The 24,924-nt window shown below is 42.6% G+C and overlaps 1 protein-coding gene across 2 annotated transcripts in view; it reads right to left on the bottom strand.

The window, feature by feature from the left end:
• Window positions 1-24,924, bottom strand: part of GPM6A (glycoprotein M6A) — a 280,639-nt gene that overhangs the window by 27,564 nt on the left and 228,151 nt on the right. For both annotated transcript variants that reach the window (XM_040333607.1, XM_040333596.1), the window contains exon 3: window positions 8,236-8,392. In XM_040333607.1, the coding sequence (XP_040189541.1) occupies window positions 8,236-8,392 (157 nt within the window). The remainder of the gene's footprint in view (window positions 1-8,235; window positions 8,393-24,924) is intronic.

A 24,924-nucleotide genomic window follows, 5' to 3' on the forward strand; every position in this document is an offset into this window, starting at 1 on the left:
GGGGTCCAAGAACAGAGCCTTGGGGGGCCCCCCACAGAAAGGGGCAATGGAGAGGAGGAGACAGAGTAGTAGTTAACACTGAAGGAGTATCTACCTGACACTTACATAGATATGCTGGTTGGTATTAAAATAACAGGTTGCCTACATGTTGTAAGACTTCTTGCTATGGGGATGCAAGTCTGTATGCCCAGAGTGCCACACTTGCTGTCTGTAAAACCAATCTGTGTTCCTCGCTGATCATTACAACATCATTGTAGTTTTTTATTCCTGATTTTTTTGTAGCATACATTGCTGCATGTGGCCTTAGCTTATTATTTGCTGACATGTTTGACAAGCGCCCTATTCTGATAACTGCCATGATCCCTACATTGTCTAAAACTGGCATTAATTATAGTTTGTAAAACAGAGCCCCTATTTTTTATACAATACATAATCCAATTGGAATCTAGATGGAACCTCTCTTTATTTCCTGTACTCCATCTGTGTTCCTGCTAATTAGAATCTGCTGCCTATCCACTGACATTGTTTGGCACCAATTACAGGCATACCCCACTTTAAGTACACTCACTTTACATACACTCGCGAGTAAGGACATACCCGCGAGTGTATGTAAAGTGCCTTACAAGTACTGTACAGACATTTTGCAGCCGCAGCAGAAGGAGCTGAAGCTCTGAGAGCATAGCCCGCCCTGTTCCAGTGTGCCCCTGACACCTTCACTACAGCCCCTGACACCTTCACTACAGCTCCTGAGACCCCCACTACAGTCCCTGACCCCCCACTACACCCTAGAAGTGAAAAAGGGTATTGTTTCACTTTAAGTACATTTTCGTTTTACATACATGCTCTGGTCCCATTGTGTACTTAAAAGTGGGGTATGCCTGTACTAAGGCATTAATGAAAACTCTTCACACTTTATTCATGCAGAACATTTCACTCCAGTTGACTCCTATGAGCTTTCTCACTCTACATGAGCAAAATATAAACCGCAGAATAAAGTGAAAATAAAACCTTTAAGCTGGAATACAGCAACATTAATCAGTGGCAGATTTATAATTGGGTAGATAATACACATGCCTACAGGACAACGAACAGTCTGACATGCAAGCCTCAGACACATCAATGAATCATCAGCTATTGATGGCTGAAATGGTTTGTGAATGCAATCCCAGCTGAAAAAGCTTATTCTTAATTATTATAGAATAAAAATAGATCTCATGCGTACAGCATAAAAGCTATACTTTGCTGTAGTCTACGTCTCATACTCAGTTATGATCCAAAAGTAATATCCATGTTTATTTCTCAATATATATATATATATATATATATATATATATATATATATATATATATACACATACAGGGCTGTATTTTGGCCTAGGCCGACAAGGCCCAGGCCTAGGGCGGCACTTTGCCGGGAGCGGCGCCCCCCCTGCACAAAAACATCCCCCTGACCCGTCCTCCCGAGTCCCGGCTTCCGTGCCCTTCTCCCGGCTCACATACAGCCTCCTGTGTGCACACATGTGGCGTCAGCAGCCGCATCCACCGCCCAGAGCCACAAGGGTGCCTAAACAGTGCAGAGTTACCTGCAGCCTTGCACGCAGCGCTGGGGTCTGGGAGCCTGGATGTGTCTTCTTCAGAAATCCCACCCACTGCTTCACCATGCAGCGTGACATCCAGCCTAGACTCAGGTAGGAGGACACCGTTGTAAGGTGAGAGTGGGGAGCTGAAGTGTATGGCAGCCAAGGAGTGAGTGTATGGGAGGGGGTGGAAGGCTGTGCAGTCTCATTGTTCTGTGTTTGGAGGACTGGTGACAGCCCGTTTTTGCTGGGACTTGTAGTGCCCCGTATTTGCTGGGACTTGTAGTGCACTGTGGGGGCTGAGATATGGCAGCCCCGTTTTTGCTGGGACTTGAAGTGCACTGTGGGGGCTGAGATATGGCAGCCCCGTTTTGCTGAGACTTGTAGTGCACTGTGGGGGCTGAGATATGGCAGCCCCATTTTGCTGGGACTTGTAGTGCACTGTGGGGGCTGAGATATGGCAGCCCCATTTTGCTGGGACTTGTAGTGCACTGTGGGGGCTGAGATATGGCAGCCTTCTATGCTAGGACCTGCAGTGCACTCTGGGGGGGCTGACATATGGCAGCCTCCTATGCTGGGACTTGTAGTGCCTTAGACTGTAGGGGGACTGAGGAATCCTCATTCCGCCACTGAGGGCACTACAAGTCCCAGCAGAGTGGGCTGCCATTCTTCCTTCCCCTGTAGTCATAGGAGGCTGACATATCTCAACCCTCCCAGAGTGCACTACAAGTCCCAGCATAGGAGGCTGCCATATTTCAGCCCCTCAGAGTGCACTATAAGTCCCAGCATATTAGGCTGCCATATCTCAGCCCCCCAGAGTGCACTACAAGTCCCAGCATAGGAGGCTGCCATATCTCAGCCCCCCCAGAGGGCACTACAAGTCCCAGCATAGGAGGCTGCCATATCTCAGCCCCCAGAGTGCATTACAAGTCCCAGCATAGAAGGCTGCCATATCTCAGCCCCCCAGAGGGCACTACAAGTCCCAGCATAGGAGGCTGCCATATCTCAGCCCCCCAGAGTGCACTGGGAGGGGGAGATGGGGGAGGATTTGTGATGGGAGGGGGATTTATGCTGGGAGGGGGAAATGGGGGGATTTATGCTGGGAGGGGGAGATGGGGAAGGATTTATGCTGGGAGGGGGAGATGGGGGAGGATTTGTGATGGGAGGGGGGATTTATGCTGGAAGGGGGAGATGGGGGAGGATTTGTGATGGGAGGGGGATTTATGCTGGGAGGGGGAGATGGGGACGGATTTGTGCTGGGAAAGGGGAGATGGGGGAGGATTTGTGATGGGAGGGGGGATTTATGCTGGGAGGGGGAGATGGGGGAGGATTTGTGATGGGAGGGGGGATTTATGCTGGGAGGGGGAGATGGGGGAGGATTTGTGATGCGAGGGGGGGTTTCTGCTGGGAAGGGGAGATGGGGGAGGATTTGTGATGGGAGGGGGGATTTATGCTGGGAGGGGGAGATGGGGAAGGATTTGTGCTGGGAAAGGTGAGATGGGGGAGGATTTGTGATGGGAGGGGGGATTTATGCTGGGAGCGGGAGATGGGGAAGGATTTGTGCTGGGAAAGGGGAGGTTAAGGCAAGGGTTTGTGCTGAGAAGGGGGATTTTCACTGGAAGGGGTTATATGAGAGTGAGGATTTGTGCTGAAAGGGAGTATTTTTGCTGCTAGGGAGAGATGGAGGGGGTGGGGGTCTGGAAGGGGTGTGGTTTACAGATGATAGGGCGGGTCTTAAGAAGGGGGTGTGGCTTTCACAGGAAGGGTGGTTCGTATTTAAATTAGGGGGTGCATGAATTTAGTCAGGCCTAGAGCAGCACAAAACCCAAATAATGCAAAGGGATCTATTCAATTTAACAATGTGAAGAACAATGCTAAGTGACTCATAGCAACCAATGAGAAATCGGAACTGATACGCCTAATCATAGTGAGCTGCCGATGTGTCATTTAAAGCTGTGAGCTACTTGATGTCATTCATTGTTTTTCACAATGTACAGAAAAACAGGTCTAAGAATGAAGCAACTGTATTAGCGGTACACAAATGTATGCTAAGGGGCTCTTTAAAGGGTGTCAACAATATTTTAACAAGCTGCTTCCAGTGCCCAACACCCAGGATAAGCACAGCTACTTCAAGAAAGAAGTTCAATGTAAGAAAACTTCTGCATTTTTTTGTTTTTAGTCATTCTGATTCAACGGAGTCAAACTAAATTATTTATTTTAATTGCAGAGTTGGAAAGCAATAATTTACCAGGTTTTTTACTTTCAACAAAATGTCTTACGTCCACTGGTATGGCCATCTATGGGACTCCTGCTTTGGGAACCTTTGGATCAGCTGTTTTGGAGTATTGAGAAACACAGCATTGTGTGTATGAAGACATGACATATGTGTAATATTTAAGTGTAAAGTAGTGATTAGCCATAATATTTCATGTTGATATAAAGCACTAGCGCCTAGGTAAATGGCAGTATATTTGAGCCGCTGCTGTCAATACTGTCCCCACTGGGGGGGCAGATGGAAAATAGGTTAATGAGGGACATCGCCTGCTCTGACAAAATTATACTAGATTCCAATGTGATACTCTGTGTCTGTAACTTGTACCTTATCTATATTATACAGATATCTATATCCTATTAGATGTGACCACTAAATTATACAACAATGTGAAAACATATACAGTAAAGTGCATTGGGATCTAGTATAATTTTGGTGGAGCAGGCACTATCTATCATTAACCTATAGTATTTAATGTAGCTGTTATTTTGGTGAACAGTGATGTTATACACATATATTTTTAGTTTTTGTATTAGTAGATAATGATGCCATAAATTTTAATTTTTAATTAATAGTATTATGTAACCCACTTTTATATTACTCACAAATACTAAAAGTGATATTAAAGTCTTGTTTTTTTGTTTAAAAATAACCAACATGTTATCCTTACCTCCTCTTCTTGGATCCCTCACCGGCGCTCCTGGCCCCTCCCTCCTGCCGAGTGCCCCCACAGCAAGCAGCTTGCTATGGGAGCACCTGAGCCGAGCCGCTGCTCTGTGGTTCCATTCAGACACACAGATGTGGTTCCATTCAGAGACACTGCTGTCTTAGCCAATGAGGATGGAGAGTCCAGAATAGCCGAGACTCTCGTGCAACATCGCTGGACTGAGATGTGCTCAGGTAAGTACTAGGTGGGCTAAGGAGGGGGGGGGGGGGTGCTGCACAAAGATGTTTTTTTTTATCTTAATGCATAGAATGTATTAAAGTGGATGTAAACCCTCACATATACTTGTATTCCTATTACAAGGAATGTAAACATCCCATGTAATAGGAATAGTGTGTGACAGGTCCTCTTTATGGAGAGATGTAGGGTCAATAAGACCCCACATCTCTCCTCCAGGCTGCAAAGCATGAGATTGTGAAAAAAAAATCACCGATCTCATTCTTACTAGACGCAATCGCGGCTTTGTTTACTTCCGGGTACCCGGGCGTGACATCATCACATCGCGCCCGGGCCTCCGACGGTCATAGAGATGACTGGTGACCATCTGGTCACCAGTCATCTCTATGCTTCCAATCTGGCGCTGGACAATTCTTTCTCCGGTCCCCCGATGGCACGGGAGAGCCCAGAGAAGCACCGGATGGCGGCGGGAGGGGGGATGTCTCCTCCCACTGCCTATAAGAACGATCAAGTGGCGGAACCGCTGCTATGATCATTCTTATGGTGCGCAGAATCGCCACCGGCAAATAATGATATCTGAATGATGCCTCTAGCTGCAGGCATCATTCAGATATCCCCTCACATAGCCCAGCACGTCATATGACGTCCACCCAGGATGGGAGATCCCCTCTGTGGACGTCATATGACTATGGGCCGGTAAGGAAGTCAATGCTCCAGATGGGTCTTGTGAGAAATTAGGAACTTCTCAGGAAACCAAGGTGCCGGCAATGCACTAGGCACTAGGATTTTCAGGAGGCATGGACAGATGCATTTCAAAGGAACTTCAAAAGTTGTCTTTATTTGTAAAATCAATGGACATGCATCACAGAATACAGTCAGAAAAGGGACAGCTGACGCGTTTCACACTAATTCAGTGCTTAGCCATGACTAAGCACTGACAACTTAGACAACTTTTGAAGTTCCTTTGGAGTGCGGCTGTCCATCCCTCCTGAAAATCCTACATTTGACTATGGGCCGGTATTGAGATTAAAAAATGCTGCTTTTTCCCTTTTTTTCTTTTTTTTGCCTGTAAATGCACCTCTATGTTAGCTATTGTGTCTATGCACACTATGCATTTACAGGCATATTAGAGCCTTTGGGCAGAAAAGATGCTAAATGGGCATAAATATGCCTAAAGGCTAGACGTGTTTAGCGCTTGTGCATTCATTCCAATGGCCAAAATAAATGAACATTCTGGCCAATGGAATTCATAAATGCTCAAATGCTTGATGTGACCAAACACATACAATATGCAATATATGGGTTTAGGCTTTGTTTTTAAGCTGCCCTTTCCTGCCAGGAGTGGACATTCAGAGGAAAAATTCAAACGCACAATGTGCATGAGGCCCTAAAATTAAATACCAATGGGAATTATTTACTGTATTTGTTTTACTTTAACCACTTTCCACTCGCAATCTGTGCTGGAGGTACTTCAGGTTACGTTCTATTATAGGAGCTAGAAGTTGTTGTCAAACTAATCACCCTAACCATCAGGAACCATAATGATTTGTTCCTGATTATGTGTTAACTATGACAACCAATCATGGTGATCGCATGGGTTTGTTCAGCTACTGGTTCAGTTCTTACCACGTACAAAGCAGACTGACAGCTTCAGACAGAAAACTACAGCTTTCTTTGTGCAATATATTTGACTTCATTCATTCATTTGTTTAAAAAATTCTAACAATTTTTTAAAAACGCTAATGCCCCATACAGACGGTCGTTTTTTGTGATGAAAAAAAGACGTTTGAAGTGATGAAAAAAAACGACATTTTTGAAACTTCATTTTCAAAAACGATGGAGCATACACACCATCGTTTTGAAAAATGATGAACAAAGTGACGGCACTCTAAAGGGGAAGTTCTATTCACCTTGAGGCTGCTTTTAGCTGGTTACTTGTTAATAAAAGATGATTAGTGCTTTTTTGTCTGTTAAAGCGTGATGAATGTGCTTACTCCATTATGAATGGTAGTTTTACCTCCCGTCTCAAAACTTGCTTCTGGGCATGTGCGGGTTTAAAAACGTCGTTTTGCCCACACACTATCATTTTCATTGACACAAAAAATGACATTTTGAAAAACGACACAAAAAATTCGAGCATGTTCGAATTTTTTTTGGTCGTTTTTCTGAAGACATAAAACGACATTTTCCCCACACACTATCATTTTAAATGACGTTTTCAAAAACGTCATTTTTTTTCATCTCAAAAAACGATCGTCTGTATGGGGCATAAGTGTAAAATGTATTTATGTAGACAATTCTAGCTATCTGTCAGCTTACATTAGAAAAACATAAGCAAGGCATTAAAACATGTTAACCGAGGCATACTGACACTAAAATTGGTGTGAGCATCTGGACTTTAATGACCTCCGGTCATGAACTGGTTTAGGAGAAACAAGTGAAAGAAATCAGAGAGCAATAGCACATGATGGGAGGTATTTACTAACACCGAAGAGTGCAAAATCTGGTGTATCTCTGCATAGAAACCAATCAGCTTCCCGGTTTTATTGACTAAGCTTAACTGAACAAGCTGGAATTGGAATCCGGGTGGCTACCTTGCAAAACTGCATGGATTCTGAGTGCTCCAGTTTTAGTAAATCTACCCCATAGTCTGCTTCAAGGGGTCAGTAGAAAGGTGGTAGTAGAGTATTGCCTGAAGTCTGTGCTGTGTTATGTCTTTGCTCTGCTTCCTATGTTATTAATCCCATACGAAAAGTCCAAGCCAGGTAGAATCTGACCATTAGCTGGTAGGAACATATTAGTACTGACATCAGCAGTTCTGTACATGAGAGGCAGTGAAAACTGCAAAACACAGTAGAGATGCAGGGATTTACGGGGGAAAGCACTAATCGTACTCTTCCGAAAGTGATTTCTCTTTCTTACATCAGTGTTTGGCAGCATGAGCAGTGAAAGTATTTACAGATACTCCTCGTTTAACGACTTACCTGTTTAACGACAACTCAGACTTTACGACCAGCTCTCCCCACCAGAACAACGCGCTATACATCACTGTATTGTACAGTACAGTACAGAATTTTCGTTTGTGTTCTGTACTTATGCAAATTAAAACAACGTTATTGAGCTGGAGTTTTTCGTGTTTAGACCTTTTTTTCACAATGCAGTACAGTACAGTAGTTAAAAATGCTTAAACTATTGACTACTTGTGACTCCTCGTTTAACAACCAATTCATTTAACAACCTGGTCATTGGAACAGAATCTGGTTGTTACGTGAGGAGTGCCCGTACTATCTTTTTTTACAGATAATCATTTTATTCTCAGTTTTAATAAAATCACAGCTTTAAATTTTCTCTGGAATATACCTTTAAGTAATAATCTATGACGTGTAAACTATACAAAAAAGCTGTCTGGTCATTGATTTCTTCTTCTCTTAACTCTCATGTGCACACAAACTTTTTTTCTGAGCTAGTTTTCTGAAGATACATACCCATGCGCTCACACATCGGCCACAGGTTGTGATTTTGAAATCTCCATAAAGATCCTTAATGGCTCCGGTTGTGAAGAATCCTTCCACCATCAGTAAAATGCCATAGACAAAGAATGCAGCTGCTATGCCATAGATGACATATTTAAAGATATCAATCCTGAAAAGAAAAAGGAAGGGAACAATAGTCAGCTGAATAAAAGTAGTCCCTAAATCCATCAAAGTAAACAAGATGTCCAGGTCACTGAAACAACTCCACCAAACATCTGAAAAAGGTTCCACTTGCTCTCAAGATGGAGTGCAACATGTTAATTATGAGCAATGGTTTTAAAAGAAAATATAACACTTCGGGAATGATAATGAGGAATCAGGTGCTAGAAGTACTAAGCACTTACGCAATAATTATCAGCCCAGTATATAAAATATGTGTCAGTAGACAATTGTTCCCATACAGAACCAATAATTGATGAGTTGCTCTGTACCTCTACCTCCCAAATCCTCATCTGCAGTATTTCAGCAATGTATAGAATTGGTAGTGTGAGAAGGGAACCGTGCACCAAATAATAATTAATAATACTTAATAAATTAAACCTTAATATACATATAGCTTCTTCCCAAATATCAGTGGAAAACACTGTGCAATTGGAAAAGGTAAGTGATAGGGGGGCTATGTGATTATGATATGTGGCTAAACTTGCTGACCATATTACATGGAATAAAGTGACATGTGCAATAAAAGGTGCTGCGTGGGGTATCTGGTATCTAGGTTTTTTTCCAGACACCAAACAGGAAGTGGGCTGTATAAAGTATTTACTGGCAGGAAAAAAAATTACTATCCAAAATTAAAACAACAAGGGCAGAAGATTTTTATAGATGGAAAGATGGAAAAATTCCTGAAGGTCCGCTTTAAGGTAAAAAAAAAAACTTCTGCCATTAGAACCACTTTTAGTAACTTTTTTTAAAGCATTTAACCACTGTACGCCAGATTGTTTTATCACCTTTCAGTCAAGGCCATTTTTCAGTTTTCAGCACTGTCACATAAAGTAATTTTAACACATTTTATACACAGTTATTTCTCATACACAGAATAGTCATACTTGCAATTAAATCCCAAAACCCATTCTGCTACTCCTCCGGAGTTTGAGGATACCACATGCGTGAGATTTGTTCAAAGCCTAGAGGCACAGAAGGGCCCAAAATCCAAGAAGCACCTTTAGGCTTTCACAAAGCATATGCATGCAATTTCATGACTATCTATCATATTTCTTGAATCTCTGGAGTGCCAGGACAAGAGAAACACACACAAAATTACCCCAGTTTGTAAAGTAGACATTGCAAGGTATTTACTACAGGTTTTTGGAAAATGCAGAAAAGAAAATTAAATTCTTTTTTTTTTTTACACAAAGTTGTCAATTAATAAGTTATTTCTAACAAACTTCATAGGCATACTTAGAATTACAACCCAAAACACATTCTACTACTTCTACCAATTATGGTGAGACCATATTTGTGAGACTTTTTCACAGCCTAGCCATGTAGAGGGGCCCAAAATTCAAGGAGCACCTTTAGGCTTTCTAGGAGCATAAATGGCTCATAATAGGTAAAAAATTAATAAAATAGCATACGTAAATCTAACTCCTTGACTATGAAATTATTGGTCACTGTGAATTGTGCAGTGGTAATTGGAGACACTGTGACTGGCTGCCCTATGAGGGTTCATTCACATGTGAGGATGGGGTGTTTAAACCTCACGGCTGAGCTGCGGTTTTAGTGTCCCCCAACCACTGCCCCCTTTAGCTGTAGAGACAGCAGCCAGGGGTATACACGTGACTCAGCAGCAATGCTTTACAGCTGTGGCAAAAATTATACCCACTGTCGCTCTTGGTGGGTATGGTGCCCACCAATCGTAAACCATTTACTTACTGTGATACAAACACAGATCGCTCTTCAGACAGCACCTGACATTTGAAACCTTATGGTCACAGTGGGACTGGTGTGGTGGTGACTCAAGACAATGTGACTGGTTGCATCTGTGTCTGATGAAATTGTACTGTGTCATGGTGATCAGAGACAATTGCTGACTTTACGGACATACAGTGATATCAGAGCAGCCAGCCATTGTACCTGATCCCCACCACAGCAGTACAATGTCACCATAGTGATACTCTGCTTGCTGACTGTAGTAAGCAACCAGCTTTCTCTCACAACTTACAAATGCTATGAGAGAAAATGGCTCAAAGGCTGGACCATGCAGCCTTTGTTTACAAGTGTGATTGCCATTACCAATCATTTCCTATCCTGGTATTTAGGGATATAGAACACTATTGTGGGTTAGGCAGTCTCTGAGGAAGTTGGTATACCAACGAAATGGTCAGACACTTTTTCACTCCCATTGATCTCTCTATACTCTTCTTTTATGGATAAACGTTTTCTTTTATACATGGAATGAAGTCTCTTCAATTTGAAGTCTCATGAGAGTGAGTGAACTTTTATGCTCCTTGTGGTCATTAATTTAATGGGCTTCTAGCAATATGGGTGATATTTAAGCCATGTATACGTGGCCTCAATGACCCCTGCAGTAATCTGTGTTTGGACATATCTTCATACTATAGATTGCAGGTTAAATCCACATGGAGACCTGAGGATAATGTGAAAACCATACATGTGTGGTCTCAGTGGTCCCTATAGAAACGTATGTGTGGACATTCCTTTATTATAGGCTTACCTCCAGGTAAAATTCAGAGATGGAAGTTTACTTCCTCTTTAAATACATGTATTATGAGTTAGTATATTATACGGTGTATATATATATTTATGTCTTAGGGTGCATTTATGCATTTTTTTCTATTGGAAGGATTGTTTAGGGTACAGCTTGTTTTAATAGGTATACCTATGATTTTAATATGTGTTGTGTGTCTTTAAGACTATTTTAAAATGTTTAAATAGTTTGTTAAAATTTTAAAATTTTAAAATAGTATTTTAAAATTGTGTTAACCACTTCAAGTCCAAACACTTTCACCCTTTCTTAAAGTGACAGTTATTGCTCCCTTTAGTATCTGTGCCTACCCTACACATACTGCAGCTGAATAATGCTTTAAGGGCTTCACGAAAGCTGACTAATTGACTGATCTAAGATTTGCAGAAGCTTGTCTTTTAGACTGTTCCCTCTTTATGCATGTGAAGAGGACTGAAAACATCTCCTATAAAGCTACTCTCACATTCATTATTATATTTTTTGGATCATTTATGTGTTAGATTGGATCTAGGATTACTGTTTTATGGTTTATTAAAAGAAACACTTTTATTACAAAGTGATATCTATTGCTCCTTTGCCGTGAATTTCATCACCTGAAGTGATTAATCAGTGAATTTATATTAGAGACAAAACCTGTGGCAACTGTCGTTTTTGGTCAACAATAACAGAAAATAAGCTGTTTTTAGTCTAGCATTCCATTTTCAAATACATCCTCCTAAATGAATGCTGTCTTGAAACCTCTTCAAGGGACCACATCTGAACTATGAATCATATTTTTAGTGAATGCACATCAACATCATAGTTACATTGCTACATAGTAGGCAAAGTTTAAAAAAGACAAAAAGACACAAGTCCATCAAGTCCAACCTATGTGTGTGATTATATGTCAGTATTACCATTGTCTATCCCTGTATGTTGTGGCGTTCAGGTGCTTTCCTGATAGTTTTTTTAAACTATCGATGCCCCCCGCTGAAACCACCGTCTGTGGAAGGGAATTTCACATCCTTGCCGCTCTTACAGTAAAGAACCCTCTACGCAGTTTAAGGTTAAACCTAATTTCTTCTAATTTTAATGAGTGGCCACGTGTCTTATTAAACTCCCTTTCGCACAAAGTTTTATCCCTGTTGTGGGGTCACCAGTATGGTATTTGTAAATGGAAATCATATCCCCTCTCAAGTGTCTCTTCTCCAGAGAGAATAACTAATATCATAACTAATATCCTCCAGACCCTTTATTAGCTTTGTTACCCTTCTCTGTACTCGCTCCATTTCCAAGAGCTTGATGCTATAGTACCATATTTGTTACCTGTTATTTTTGGATAAAGGCTGAATCATTTTTAATCTGGGTCTACAATCCCTACGAAGCAAAAAAATCCATCGTCCAAACAACTTTGTTGCTTATGGAGCCAATAATAGAGCAATGTAAATGCAAATAGTATGGTTGTGTTAATCAGAAGTCCATAGACCGGTGATTAAAGTGACAAATGGAACAGAAAGGCAACATGTTGATCGTGTAATGTGCTAGTCACAATTTCCCACATTATTACAATAAGGACGATAACAATAATTCACAGCATATCTTATTATCATCATCATCATCATTGTTATTTTAAAACAGTTGTATCAACTAGAGGCTACTGATACAAACAAAAAGCTGCATTCCACCAGAAAACCATTAAAGCACAACTCCAGGGTAAATGAACCCCCCCTCCCAGAAATCCCTACTACCCTATTCGATCTGATCTGGGACAACAACAAAAAAAAACATCTAAATCCCCATTTTCACTTACCTAAAACCACAGTCACATGATGAACCAGCGCTGGATCCTTTTCATCACTGATTACTTCTAAAGGGGTCCCTCTCAGGCGCCATACACACCATAGAATCCATCCGCAGATAAATCCCAGCAAATGGGTTTCAGCGGATAGATCCTATGGTGTGTACACACCAGCGGATCTTTATCCGCGGATATATCTCCCCTGGGATGGATTCCAGCAGATCGGATATTCGCTGACATGCAGAACAAATCCATCTGCTGGAATCCATCCCAACGGATGGATCCGCTGGTCTGTACAGACTCACCGAATCCATCCGTCCGAAGGGATCCCCCGCATGCGTCGTAATGATTTGACGCATGCGTGGAATTCCTTATATGACAGCGTCGCGCACGTCGCCGCGTCATAATCGCGGCGATGGCGCGACATGTCATCGCAAGAGGATTTCGGCGCGGATTTCAATGCGATGGTGAGTACACACCATCGCATGAAAATCCGCCGAAATCCACGAGAGGATTTATCCGCGGAAACGGTCCGCTGGACCGTATTCGCGGATAAATTCTATCGTGTGTATGGGGCCTCACAGGTGTCCACATCACTGTCTGATGTGGACAATTCCCAATGGCCAGCCAGCAGAGGGATCCTTTTAGGCTGCATTCACATCTGAGCGTAGGTCGTTCGGTCGTTTTTTCCAGCGTTTTGTCGCGCGTATTCATGCTTATTTGCGCGTTTGCATACAGCGTCGTCCGACGTTTTTGTACTTCAACGTTTTTTATTTTAGCCAATAGGAAAAATGATCATCTTTTCATCACTTGTTCCTATGTTGGTAGATTTTTTTTATCTTCTGCCTGGGTGAAATGTTCTATTGATTAAAGCGACAAAACGCCCGTAGAAAACGCTCGTTGTCGCGCTAGTCGCTTGAATCGAGCGTTTCCATTACTTTCTATGGGAAATAGAAACGCTCAAAAACGCCCAAACCGCCCGATTCGCGCAATTGTTTGAGCTTCAGGCGTTCGGCGTCAGGCGTTTTGGAGTGGAGATGTGAACCATCTCCATAGGGAATAATGTATTTTTTCCCCTCTAGCGTTTTTGAGCGTCACGCTTCAGGCGACAAAACGCTCAGGTGTGAATGCAGCCTAAGACCTTGAAGAGAGAAAATGTTGGACCAATGGGAATGAATGAGACTAGACAGTGAGGGGTTAACAAGTGGCACTGGATTAGTGGTCCTCGCAGGAGGAAACAGCATGAGCAATGGACCTGGATGTTAGGGTAGTGAACCCAAAACCAAAAAAATATTATATTGCAGCTTACGAATCATTACGCTGCATCAGTTTTCTTTTCTTTGGCTTTTTTCCCCCCTCTGTTTTCACCTGGTGATCTGGCCAGTAACACACCTCCTGTATTACTGAGACACAACTTTGGATGAATGAACATAGGAGGCACAACAGCATTGTCAGTCTGGAGGGAGGGTGGTGTTAAATGTTTAGCAGATATTGACACACTAAAAAATTTAAACCAAACTGATACACTTTGCTGAGGAGTTTGTACTGTGAATATGAACAGACTTAGGCTGCATTCACACCTGAGCGTAGGGCGTTCGGTCGTTTTTTCGGGCGTTTTTTTTCGCGCGTATTCATGCTTATTTGCGCGTTTGCATACAGCGTCGTGCGACGTTTTTGTACTTCGGCGTTTCTTATTTTAGCCAATAGGAAAAATTATCATCTTTTCATCACTTGTTGCTATGTTGGTAGATTTTTTTTAATCTTCTGCATGGGCGACAAGTTCTATTGATTAAAGCGACGAAACGCCCATAGCAAACGCCCGTTGTCGTGCGATACGCTCAATACGCGCGTTTCCCATTACTTTCTATGGGGAAAAAAAAACGCTCAAACGCCGCTGTCGCGCGATTCCCGCGACAAAAAAAGGTCCGGGACTTGTTTGAGCTTCGCGCAACAGGCGTTTGGGCGTTCAGGCGTTCAGGTGTGAACAGTCACCATAGGGAATAATGTTAATTCTCCCCTCTGGCGTTTGTGAGCAGTGCGCTTCAGGCGTAAAAACGCCTAGGTGTGAATGGGGCCTTACTGGCTGGATCACCAGAAAAAAAAATAGAAGAAAGAAAGCCTGAATAAAACGAATACAGCCTTCACATCTAAGGCCCCGTACTCACGACCAAACATGTCTGCTGAAACTGGTCAGCGGACCAGTTTCAGCAGACATGTTTGGCCGTGTGTAGGCCCGAGCGGACCATTTTCGGGCGGATCGGATCTGGAAACCTGTCCGCCTGGACATGTACGGTCGTCTGTACAGACCTACCGTACATGTCCTGCCGCCCGCCATCCCTCGCATGCGTCGAATGACTTTGACGCATGCGTGGAAGCATTTTAAAGGCAGGCCGCCCACGTCGCCGCGTCATTGTCGCGGCGACACCGCGTCATCGACGCGGCGACACCGCGGACACGCCCCGCGTATTGTTTACGCGCGGACCTCTGTTCGATGGTGTGTACAGCCATCGAACAGAAGTCCCCGGGCAGACATGTCCGATGAAAACGGTCCGCGGACCGGTTTCATCGGACATGTCTGCTCGTGAGTACAAGGCTTAAGAAGCGGTAAGCTGAAATATAATAAATATTTGCTTTTGGGTTTAATACTGTTTAACTGGTTTCACCAGGTAAGGAAAACTGCACTGATCAGGATGTGCTTGAGGATGAGTGGGAGGGAGGTATAGGCAAAACATTTTTTTAGGTGGAGTTGAGCTGTAAAATATTAAGTTGACATCTGACAGATTATGCATATATGCAGTAAATAGCTTACTCATAGGCATAATCTGCTTTTTTTCCCTCTTTGGCCTGTCCTTTACTTCCAAGTTGCCTTTGCAGAGTTCTAGATGCCAAACTTCATGTTAAGCAGACCGGTCAACCCAGCAGTTGGTCCCCTAAACACCCCCTTGTAGTGTTTTTGAAATGGAACTTGATTAAAAGTGCATCATCACAGGGTGACAAGTAACTGTAGATGCATCAATATAGATGTGCCAATGTCCCAGTATAGTGGAAAGTGGAAACTATTAAAAAATAGAAAAAAGTAGACTTTTGGCGGCACATGGATAACAAATGTAAACTACTAGTTTTTATTCGTTTCCACTTTCCACCCCCTTGTAGTGACCTCAGCACAACTGAAGTATATGGAATGCATGCATCTCCAACAGGGCTGGACTGGGACAGAAATTTGGCCCTGGACTTCATCCAGACTGGCCCACTTTGACAGGTCTCTCCCATGGCGGCCGGACAACTCCCGCACCTCCCCCGGCCACCCAAACCCCCTCTCCCCCTTCACTAGCCACTAGCCGTTCTACTTTATTAGAGTAGAACAGCTGGTACTGGTACTCTTATAGGCAGTACCAGTGGAGAAGCTAGACATTATTTCACCCAGGGCAAAGAATCAGTTTGGCGCCCCCCCTTATGGGACAAGATTAGGCAGAAGTGAGAAACTCCCAGGCCATAGCTGTTGAGTCAGCTGTCTGTCCCCTCCCCCCATGCTCCTCTGGTCCTCCCCTGCTTCTTTGTTCCCCCCAGGTGAGCGCTGCAGGGAGGGAGAGACAGAGGAGCAGAGGGGGGCAGCAGTTTGCTGTCACTGAAGACGGCCCACTGAGCCATCGGCCCACCGGGAAACTCCCTGTAGTCCCAATGGCCAGTCCATCCCTGATCTGCAACCCAGCTCTGCTTTTCCCCATTCAGCTCTTGTCCTTCTGTGCTCTGCCTCCACCCAAAAGAGCCCTGTGAAAAAGGCTGAAATAAGTTTGAGAGAGGAAAAGGGAAACAGAGATGGGGGCAAGGGTGTTAGAAAGGCCTAAGGCCTCATACACACTGGGCTTTAGCCCCGATGCATGAGACTCCATCCAGCCCTGCTGCTGGTAGCCTGTAAAAGTGTATGAGAGGCTGACAACAGTTGTGTCTGGATGGTGCGCTACTAATGTTTAGGGCAGTATGTGCCCAGGAAGAATGCTTGGAACACAGACTGCTTGCATTCCAGAAATGTGGCTCTGGGTGAATACTGCCCTAAACTTTAGTACCATTCAATGCACTGTTCAGGTCTGTCCAGTCGCAGCAGCTGTCAGCCTCTCATAGACTTCACATGCTACACTGTACCCAAGTGAAATCTTTATAATTTTCTTCACACAAATAAAGCTTTATTTTGGTGGTATTTAATCTTTGCAGTCCTTTTTATGTTTTACAAAAGAAAAAGACCAATAATTTAGGAAAAAAGATTTACTTAGTTTCTGTCAGTAAATTTTGTAAATAAGTAATTTTTCTCCTTCACTAATGTGTGCTGATGAGGTGGCACTGATGGTCACTGATAAGCTGAACTGGTGGGCATTGATGAGGTGGCATTTATGGGCACTGATGAGGTGGCACTTATGGGTACTGATTAGGTGGCACTGATGAGGAGGCACTAATATGTCACACTTATGGGCACTGATAGGTGGTACTGATATGTGGCACTGATAGGCAGCACTGATAGGTATTGCTAGGTGGCACTTATTGGCACTGATAGGTGGGATTTCTAAGCGGCACTGATGGACACTGATGGACATTGATGGGTGAGAATGATGGGCGATACTGATGGGCAATGATGGGCAGCATTGATAGGCGGCACTGATAGCCAGCACTGACTGGCATCACTAATGGGCACTGATTGTTTGCACTTGTGGGCGCTGGTGGGCACTGATTGCTGGCACTGGTGGGCATTGATTGCTGGCACAGGTGGGCACTAATTGCTGACACTGATCAGTGACATGGTGGTGCTATATTGTAATCAGTGCACTGATGATCAGTGCCCTGATTACAAGTTTTGTTGTTCCCTGCGAGGAGATGCCGCTGATCAAGTCTCCTCTCCACACACTCTGTCAGTGTGAGGCGAGTAGCGCTGATTACCAGTATCTCCGTTTTTACATGTGACCGGTTGTGACTGGACACAGCTGATCACATGTTTAAAGAGCGGCTCTTTACAGAGATCGGGGTCGCGCAGTGTCCTAGCAAGACAGCGAGGACCTATGACGTCGTCCCAGAAAGAGACCCCGTCATTTGAAGGTGGGCGGGCGGCAAGTAGTTAATAGTAAAAAATTGATGTATGTATCCTGAATACCTGAGGCAGAGCATTATGATGTATACATAGGTGTGCACAGCTTATTGCACTAGCTAAACCACACATGCCTTTCTCTGCAGCCTCAGCTGCACTGGACAGTTGATGAATGAAGTGCTCTTTGCTGAATGGCTTCCTGTTCATTCACAAACTGAAGCATAGTAAACAGATTTTAGTGAGTGTTTTCACTGTGTTCATTTAGAAAAGGAAAGGGCCAGTAAATAACATATTGACTAGCCCTTTCCTCCACTCTCCACCCTGAAACATTCTCCACAGCAGCCAAGGGATAAGGAGGGAAGCCAGCAGCACTGTGGGGGGGGGGGGGGCAAATCGTCAGCTATTGTTCGCAATAGAACCGCCAGAATTGGTGCGATGCAGACTTTGTGGCACTGCACCGATTCTCAAATGTAGTTTCTGTACTACTTTTGGCAAATTTAGGTGCAATTTCAATAGGTATCTGTGCAGGAAACTGCACAGATGTCTCTGAAATTGTCGGACTGACATGTAGGAATGGAATCATGGGAATTCAGCTAAGCTTGCACAATTTCAATCCCTGCAGTCCAGTTAATTTCTAGTCCATTCACATTGTTGTCAATCAAGCATTGATGAAAAGAGCACTCTTGAACCCCTGAAATGCACTGGCTACTTTTTGGACCTCTTAAGACCCATACACACTATAAAAGAACCGGGCGAGATTTTTAGTCTAAATCAATTTTGTACGATTTTTGTATAGTGTGTACACAACCTTCTATAGCCGATTCCAACCTTCCGAACGACAATTTCCAAAGGGACAAGCTTCAAAATTTTTCTCATACGGCAACAGGAAGAAATATTTTTGCTTAATATGTACCGTTTCGTACAATTTTCAGACAAGAAAAATCTGAAATGAAAGGCTGCGCTTGATCAGAAACAATAAACCTTTGTAGTACGTCAATTTTGGTGCAAATTGTTTTTCATTGGTTCTGATTTGCTGTGAAACAACTAAGAAAATCAGAAGACCAGTCGTCTGATTTTCTTTTAGTGTATACCCCACATAAGCCGTGGTACGGAGCTTCAATTTCCATTTTTTGGAACATCATGAAATAATGTACTGCTACAACTGTGGTCCCTATATAAACTGTTACAATCATGTGGTCCTGAACTAGATTATCACCAGGAGCAATAGCAGGTGGACAGCTGGCACTGTATAATCTCCTTACCTTTTCCTTGGTTTGGTATGTTTCAAGGTTTCTCTACAGAATTACAAAAATATACTGACAGATTAACTGAGTTCAATCTAATGTGCGTGTGCTTTGTTGACTGTAGCAGGAAAACTAGACTGATCTGCTAAACTACATATGACCATGGAGTACACTGTGAGGCCTCGTACACACGGCCGAGTTTCTCAGCAAAAACCAGCAAGAAGCTTGCTGTTTTGTTTTTTTTGCCGAGGAAACTGGTCGTGTGTACCCTTTTCAACGAGGAAACTGCCGAGGATCTCGTCGGGCCAAAAAGAGAACATGTTCTCTATTTCCTTGACGGCTATGGGAAAATTTGGCTCGCCAAGATCCTCGGCGGCTTCACAAGGAACTCGACGAGCAAAACGATGTGTTTTGCCCGTCGAGTTTCTCGGCCGTGTGTACGAGGCCTCAGAGACATTCTAAGTAGATACAGCATTCTGAGCACAGGGAACACTGCTAGGGACATACTGAAAACACTTGACACTCTGTTAGGGATTCTCTGCCAAGGTTAAGCAGAGCACACTTACAAATAACTTTCCAAAATGGCCGTCTTGAGAAGTCATGGGTATATGAAGCACTCTGGAATGATGTGTTCTGACATATTCAGCTGTGCATTAATTTGATTGGTGAGGTATTCTGTGTTGTGACAGACAGATGTGTACTGAGGGCACTATCTCCTGATATACTAACATGCTAGAACACTGACATATTTTTAGGCCATCTTTTTTGCACAATTTTTCCATTGTAGATACAGTATAATAATAGCTATTCTTTAAAGCTGATGAATTTTTACCATGTTTGTCCATGGTATGCCCAACAGGGCATATATCTTAATCTACAGAGAACAGATTCTTTCCACCAGAATTTTCCATTGGAGTTTACTGGCTACATTCTAAGCTATTCATCAAGCTGCAGACATAAGAAAAAAAAAATCCCATAAAATGCTTTTCAGAAAACCTAATTTTGATCAGAATGTAAAGTTATCCCAGCCTTCCACACCACAAGCCCGTATAAAAGAAACACTACTCACATCTAAAATGTCACCTTAATAAAACCAAATCACAATTTCAGATAAATACCAATTTCTTTTTATATGATCTTTTTTTTTTTCATATATGTTTTCTGTTTTTGACATGCAAATGCACAATTTGTTCTTAACAACAAACACAATCCATATTATTGGTCATAAAGTGACATTATGGCAGTCATTAAGCAAAACATTAGTAATAGTCAGTGAGCATAAGGGTACCACAAATTGCAACAGTTCAGACTATCATACAGTTTTTATTTTTACTTGCATTGTAAATAAAGATTGAGTTGTCCCAAATAGAAGTATACACTAAATGAACATGTATATACATACCATAAAAAAGGAAATTAAACCTGTACAAATTGACTTGTGTTAGTTTTTTTCTTTTAATAGGCACAGTATGCCTGCCCCAGTATGACATTGAGGCTGTAATTGTAGGGTACAAACCCTAGATTCATAAAGAGTAATCTGTCTATAATCAGATGGATTGCCACTAATCTGGGTATTGCTAACGAGGGGTATCAATTTGTTTGTACCATTTTTGTGACAGCCAAGTAATGAAACTTTGGAGGATATAAACGAGTTCCTTGTCGGTTTCCTCGGCCAAAAGTGTACACACGACCGGGTTTCTCGGCAGAATACGGCTCCGATCGAGTTTCTGGCTGAATTCTGCCGAGAAACTCGGTCTTGTGTACGGGGCCTCAAAGAGAGCTTGCACTAGCTTGCCAATATGAATCAGGATATTGGGTGTCTTTTCCTGGCTTCATCACAGAATCAGGAAGAGATCCATGAGAGGAGGCCATCCTCAGCATTTCTAACAATCCAGGTAGGATTACTTAGCCATATTGTTTATATATTTCAGTAGGTTTGCGGAATCCACGGTTGCCTCAGTAAGTCTGCATAAAATGTTGCAGATGATACCTGGAAGGTGTCTCTATAGCACAGAAGAGTTTGTTCAGCTCTAAGGCCGCATACACACAATCGGTCAAAACCGATGAAAACGGACTGAAGGTCCGTTTTCATCGGTCCAAACCGATCGTGTGTGGTCTCCATCGGTCAGTTATCCTTCGGTCAAAAAAATGAGAACTCGCTTTAAAATTGAACCGATAGACGCCTAACCGATAGGTCAAAACCGATCGTTAGTATGCAAAAGCATTGGTTAAAAACCTGCGCATGCTTAGAATCAAGTCGACGCATGCTTGGAAGCATTGAACTTTTTTCAGCACGTCGTTGTGTTTTATGTCACCGCGTTCTGACACGATCGGTTATTTAACCTATGGTGTGTAGGCACATCAGACCATCAGTCAGCTTCATCGGTCAACCGATTAAAACGGTCCTTCGGACCATTCTCATCGGATGGACTGATCGTGTGTACGTGGCCTAACGCTATTCTCCAAGAGACAGGGCCATGAGAGATTAAGTGAGTTTGTCATTACTGAGCTCCCCTTTAAGAGTCCTAGTTCCCTGACTGATATTCTGATACATTGACGTCAATGTATTCTGAATCACTGACCTGGAACAGGTAAAGAGATAAGTAGTTCTTATCTGACATCCATCTACAACATGCTTAGGATTGTGACTAAACTATGCTAAATCGAGACACAGCCAAGCACCTAGCAATTTAAGAAAGGGTCCTGCAATGGCAGCACTCATACTTCTTTGATAAACAAAGTCACTTTAACTGTACTATTGTAAATATCTGGATACCACTGTGAATAAAAAGCTTGGAAACTCCTGGTTAAATGTACAGATTTTCTAAGAAAAATATATAGTCAAACGCAAAACCTGCAAGGGACAAGCCTATTTATAAATTTTTTTCACATTTTAAAACACAGTTGCTATGGAAATTGGAAAGACCAAAAGGAAAGAAAAAAGTAAAGACACGTTTATAGTGTGTTAAATGCAAAGCTCACAGCTGCACTAGATACTTTTGTTTAGAAATACAGGATACATTCACCTCACAAAAATGTTACAGAATAAGACAAAAAAACTAAAACAAGAACAAAACAAATACAAAGTGACAATGTAGTATCGTTAAGCTTTTTTGTTTCTTTCAGGAAGTCAGAATTATATTTGTGGCACTTGTCTGAAAATTAGTTTGTAACCTCCTTCCCTACTGAGCCTGAAGACAATTACCCTGGCTACACTTCCTTCATGATGGGCTCAAGATTAAGAGCATACATCAAAAAATGACAAGGGTTTTAGACAAACAAAATAATCAAGTGTGACAGCTAAGATAGGAATAGAAACAACATGGAAAAATAAAACACATTTCATAGAGTATAAAGTGATTTTATAGCTGTTTTTGTGATTTGTTTAGTCTAGAACTCATTAAATGTGAAAACATTTGGGAACAGGTGATAAGTGTATTATTTCGATGGAATACAAATGAAGAGCTCATAATTTTGTGTGTATCTATGTGGCCCACCCAACATGCCTTCTAGCCTTATTCTAAATAAAAACTGCTGCCATTATAATGCTATACATTGGTGAGCACCATGCCACCAAACTTACATTCTAATTTGTGTAATGTTCTGTACCATGCAAAACTTTACTTAAATTCTAGTCTGAAATTCAGCCCAGTTAAAAATCACCATATAAAACCATCATAAATCGTTAGTTATGTATAGTGGCAGAGAGGCATGCTAATAACTCACGTGTTTTTGGGTTATATATGGAAGTAGTGCACCTAATTTACAGTACCTACTACTCTCCCTGCTCTAAATACCTACATGTGAAAATAAAAAGTAGTGTCTATGCAATATTAGGTTTACACTTGTACTTTTACTACAATTTGTGTTAACATTGTAAGCATTCGGTTGGATGTAGCCTTAGACCAATCCTTGGTGTCCATATGGCACGTAATGCAGCATTTTCTTTGTCAATATAGCTTATAGACTTAGAAACCTTTTTAAATATTTTTTAACACTTATGCCCCGTACACACGATCGGGATTCCTGGCGTTAAAAAGTCTGGAAATTCCAAGGGGGAAAACCAAAAACCTGCTTGGTCACTTTCCACGTGTACACACCAAAGGTTTTCCCGTTGGGAAAACTGCGGTGAGAGCTTTGGCCGGGAATCCCGGCCGTGTGTATGCGCCACCACAATGTTTCCCATAGGGAAATTTCCGGAAATCACGGCAGGAACATGCTCTCATTTTTCCTGATGCGATTTCTGGTGATTTTTCTGTCGGGAAAACTGCCATGGAGCATACACACGGCCAGTTTTCCCGGTCAAAAGCTGTCATGGCAGTTTTCCAGATGGGGAAAACTGGTCGTGTGTACGAGGCATAAGAAGCAACCATTGTAATACACAATAAAAGCCAGTTTTGAGGATAAATGATAAACCATGAAATCTTACAGCCCAAAGCCAGCCAAACTTTTCTTATATATAGTGTGAGGGGGCGGGGGGAAGAGATTTATGAGAATGTGGTCAGAGGGATAATACAGCTGGCCACACACCTACAGGCCAGCTGAATGAAAGATATTCAAAAGATTTCTCTATCCATGCTAACAGCACAGATAGACAAATCTCCTATTGTTCAGCCAACAAATTTCCACCCGAGTCCCTTGAAAAATGTTGTTTAGAAAAAAGACTTTTGTCGATCTGGGTATTGTTGACAGGGTCAACCATAGAGCAAATTTGGGCTGATTCAGCATGAAGCAGCTGAAATTTGATGTGTATATGGCCAGCCTAAGTGAATACAAATTTCTCCAATGGGAAAATATAAAGCAAGCAAAGTAGGTTAGATTCTGTGTGAATTATATTGCTATCTGTCCCAGTCCCTGTGAACTCTGTTCTCCTCATTTCATGTTGTGGTGTCACATGAGAAAAGATGAAGCTCTTTAGTAATGTTAGCAATGTTTAGTACAGCAAAAAGAAAATGCAAAGGATATTAACCCCTTCTTTTATCTACTCAAATCTAAAAAGAAAAAGACAGGCACAATATTCATACACCATGGGTTACAGATGTTTAGTTTCAGGTGATTGGACGCTTACAAATCTTTAGAGGACACACTTCCTAGGCACCCCTCCTCTAATCCTACCTAACTCTGTGAGTCCTCAGTTTTATAGCAATGGAGAGTAAACCAAGGAATGGAAGGGAGCGTGGCCTGTGTCCTATACTGTACTTGAGATATGGAATTTACAGGTAAGTCAATGAAAATTAAGGATTGACAACAGTGAGGCACACGGAACTGTGCCAACTGTGAAAGCAGGCAGGTAAAATCACCTGGTTGCATCCAGGATGGCAAATATGTGTGTCCCAGATTCAGACTCTATGCCGATATGTACCACTAGGGGCAAGTACTGAGAGTCCTGCAGGGGTAGAGGTAATGAGCCCAGCTGAATTAAGTGGGCTCATTAAGGCCTATATGAAAGCTCCCAGCATGCAAAGGGAGTTGCCCAATCCTGGAACCAGTTCTGTGCCTGTTTAGACTGGGGAGTGTGATACCTGTCTGTGTGATGAGATAATGCCTGTGTGGCAAGCCTCTGTAACAGGGAGATAGGTGCTGGAAACAGCACAAGGCTGCACCCAGCTGATAGCCAGGGAAACCTGTGTAGTAAGTGGCCAAGTTGGCAAGGATTTATTTTCATGTTTCTTTTTGTATTGCTGTTTTTGGATCCTTGTAAATAGTGTAAATAAACCGCACCTTTGTTTCTTCGCCTTCACTCTTGTTTGCTGTGCCTAATTTTTTGTGTAGTGAACCCATCCAGGGGGTCACACACACCCGCTGCCGAGCTAACCCCCTCACAAAACATGTCCAACAACAAGGG

Source organism: Rana temporaria, chromosome 1 (genome assembly GCF_905171775.1).
Source record: "Rana temporaria chromosome 1, aRanTem1.1, whole genome shotgun sequence".
In the NCBI taxonomy this organism is placed as follows: domain Eukaryota; kingdom Metazoa; phylum Chordata; class Amphibia; order Anura; family Ranidae; genus Rana; species Rana temporaria.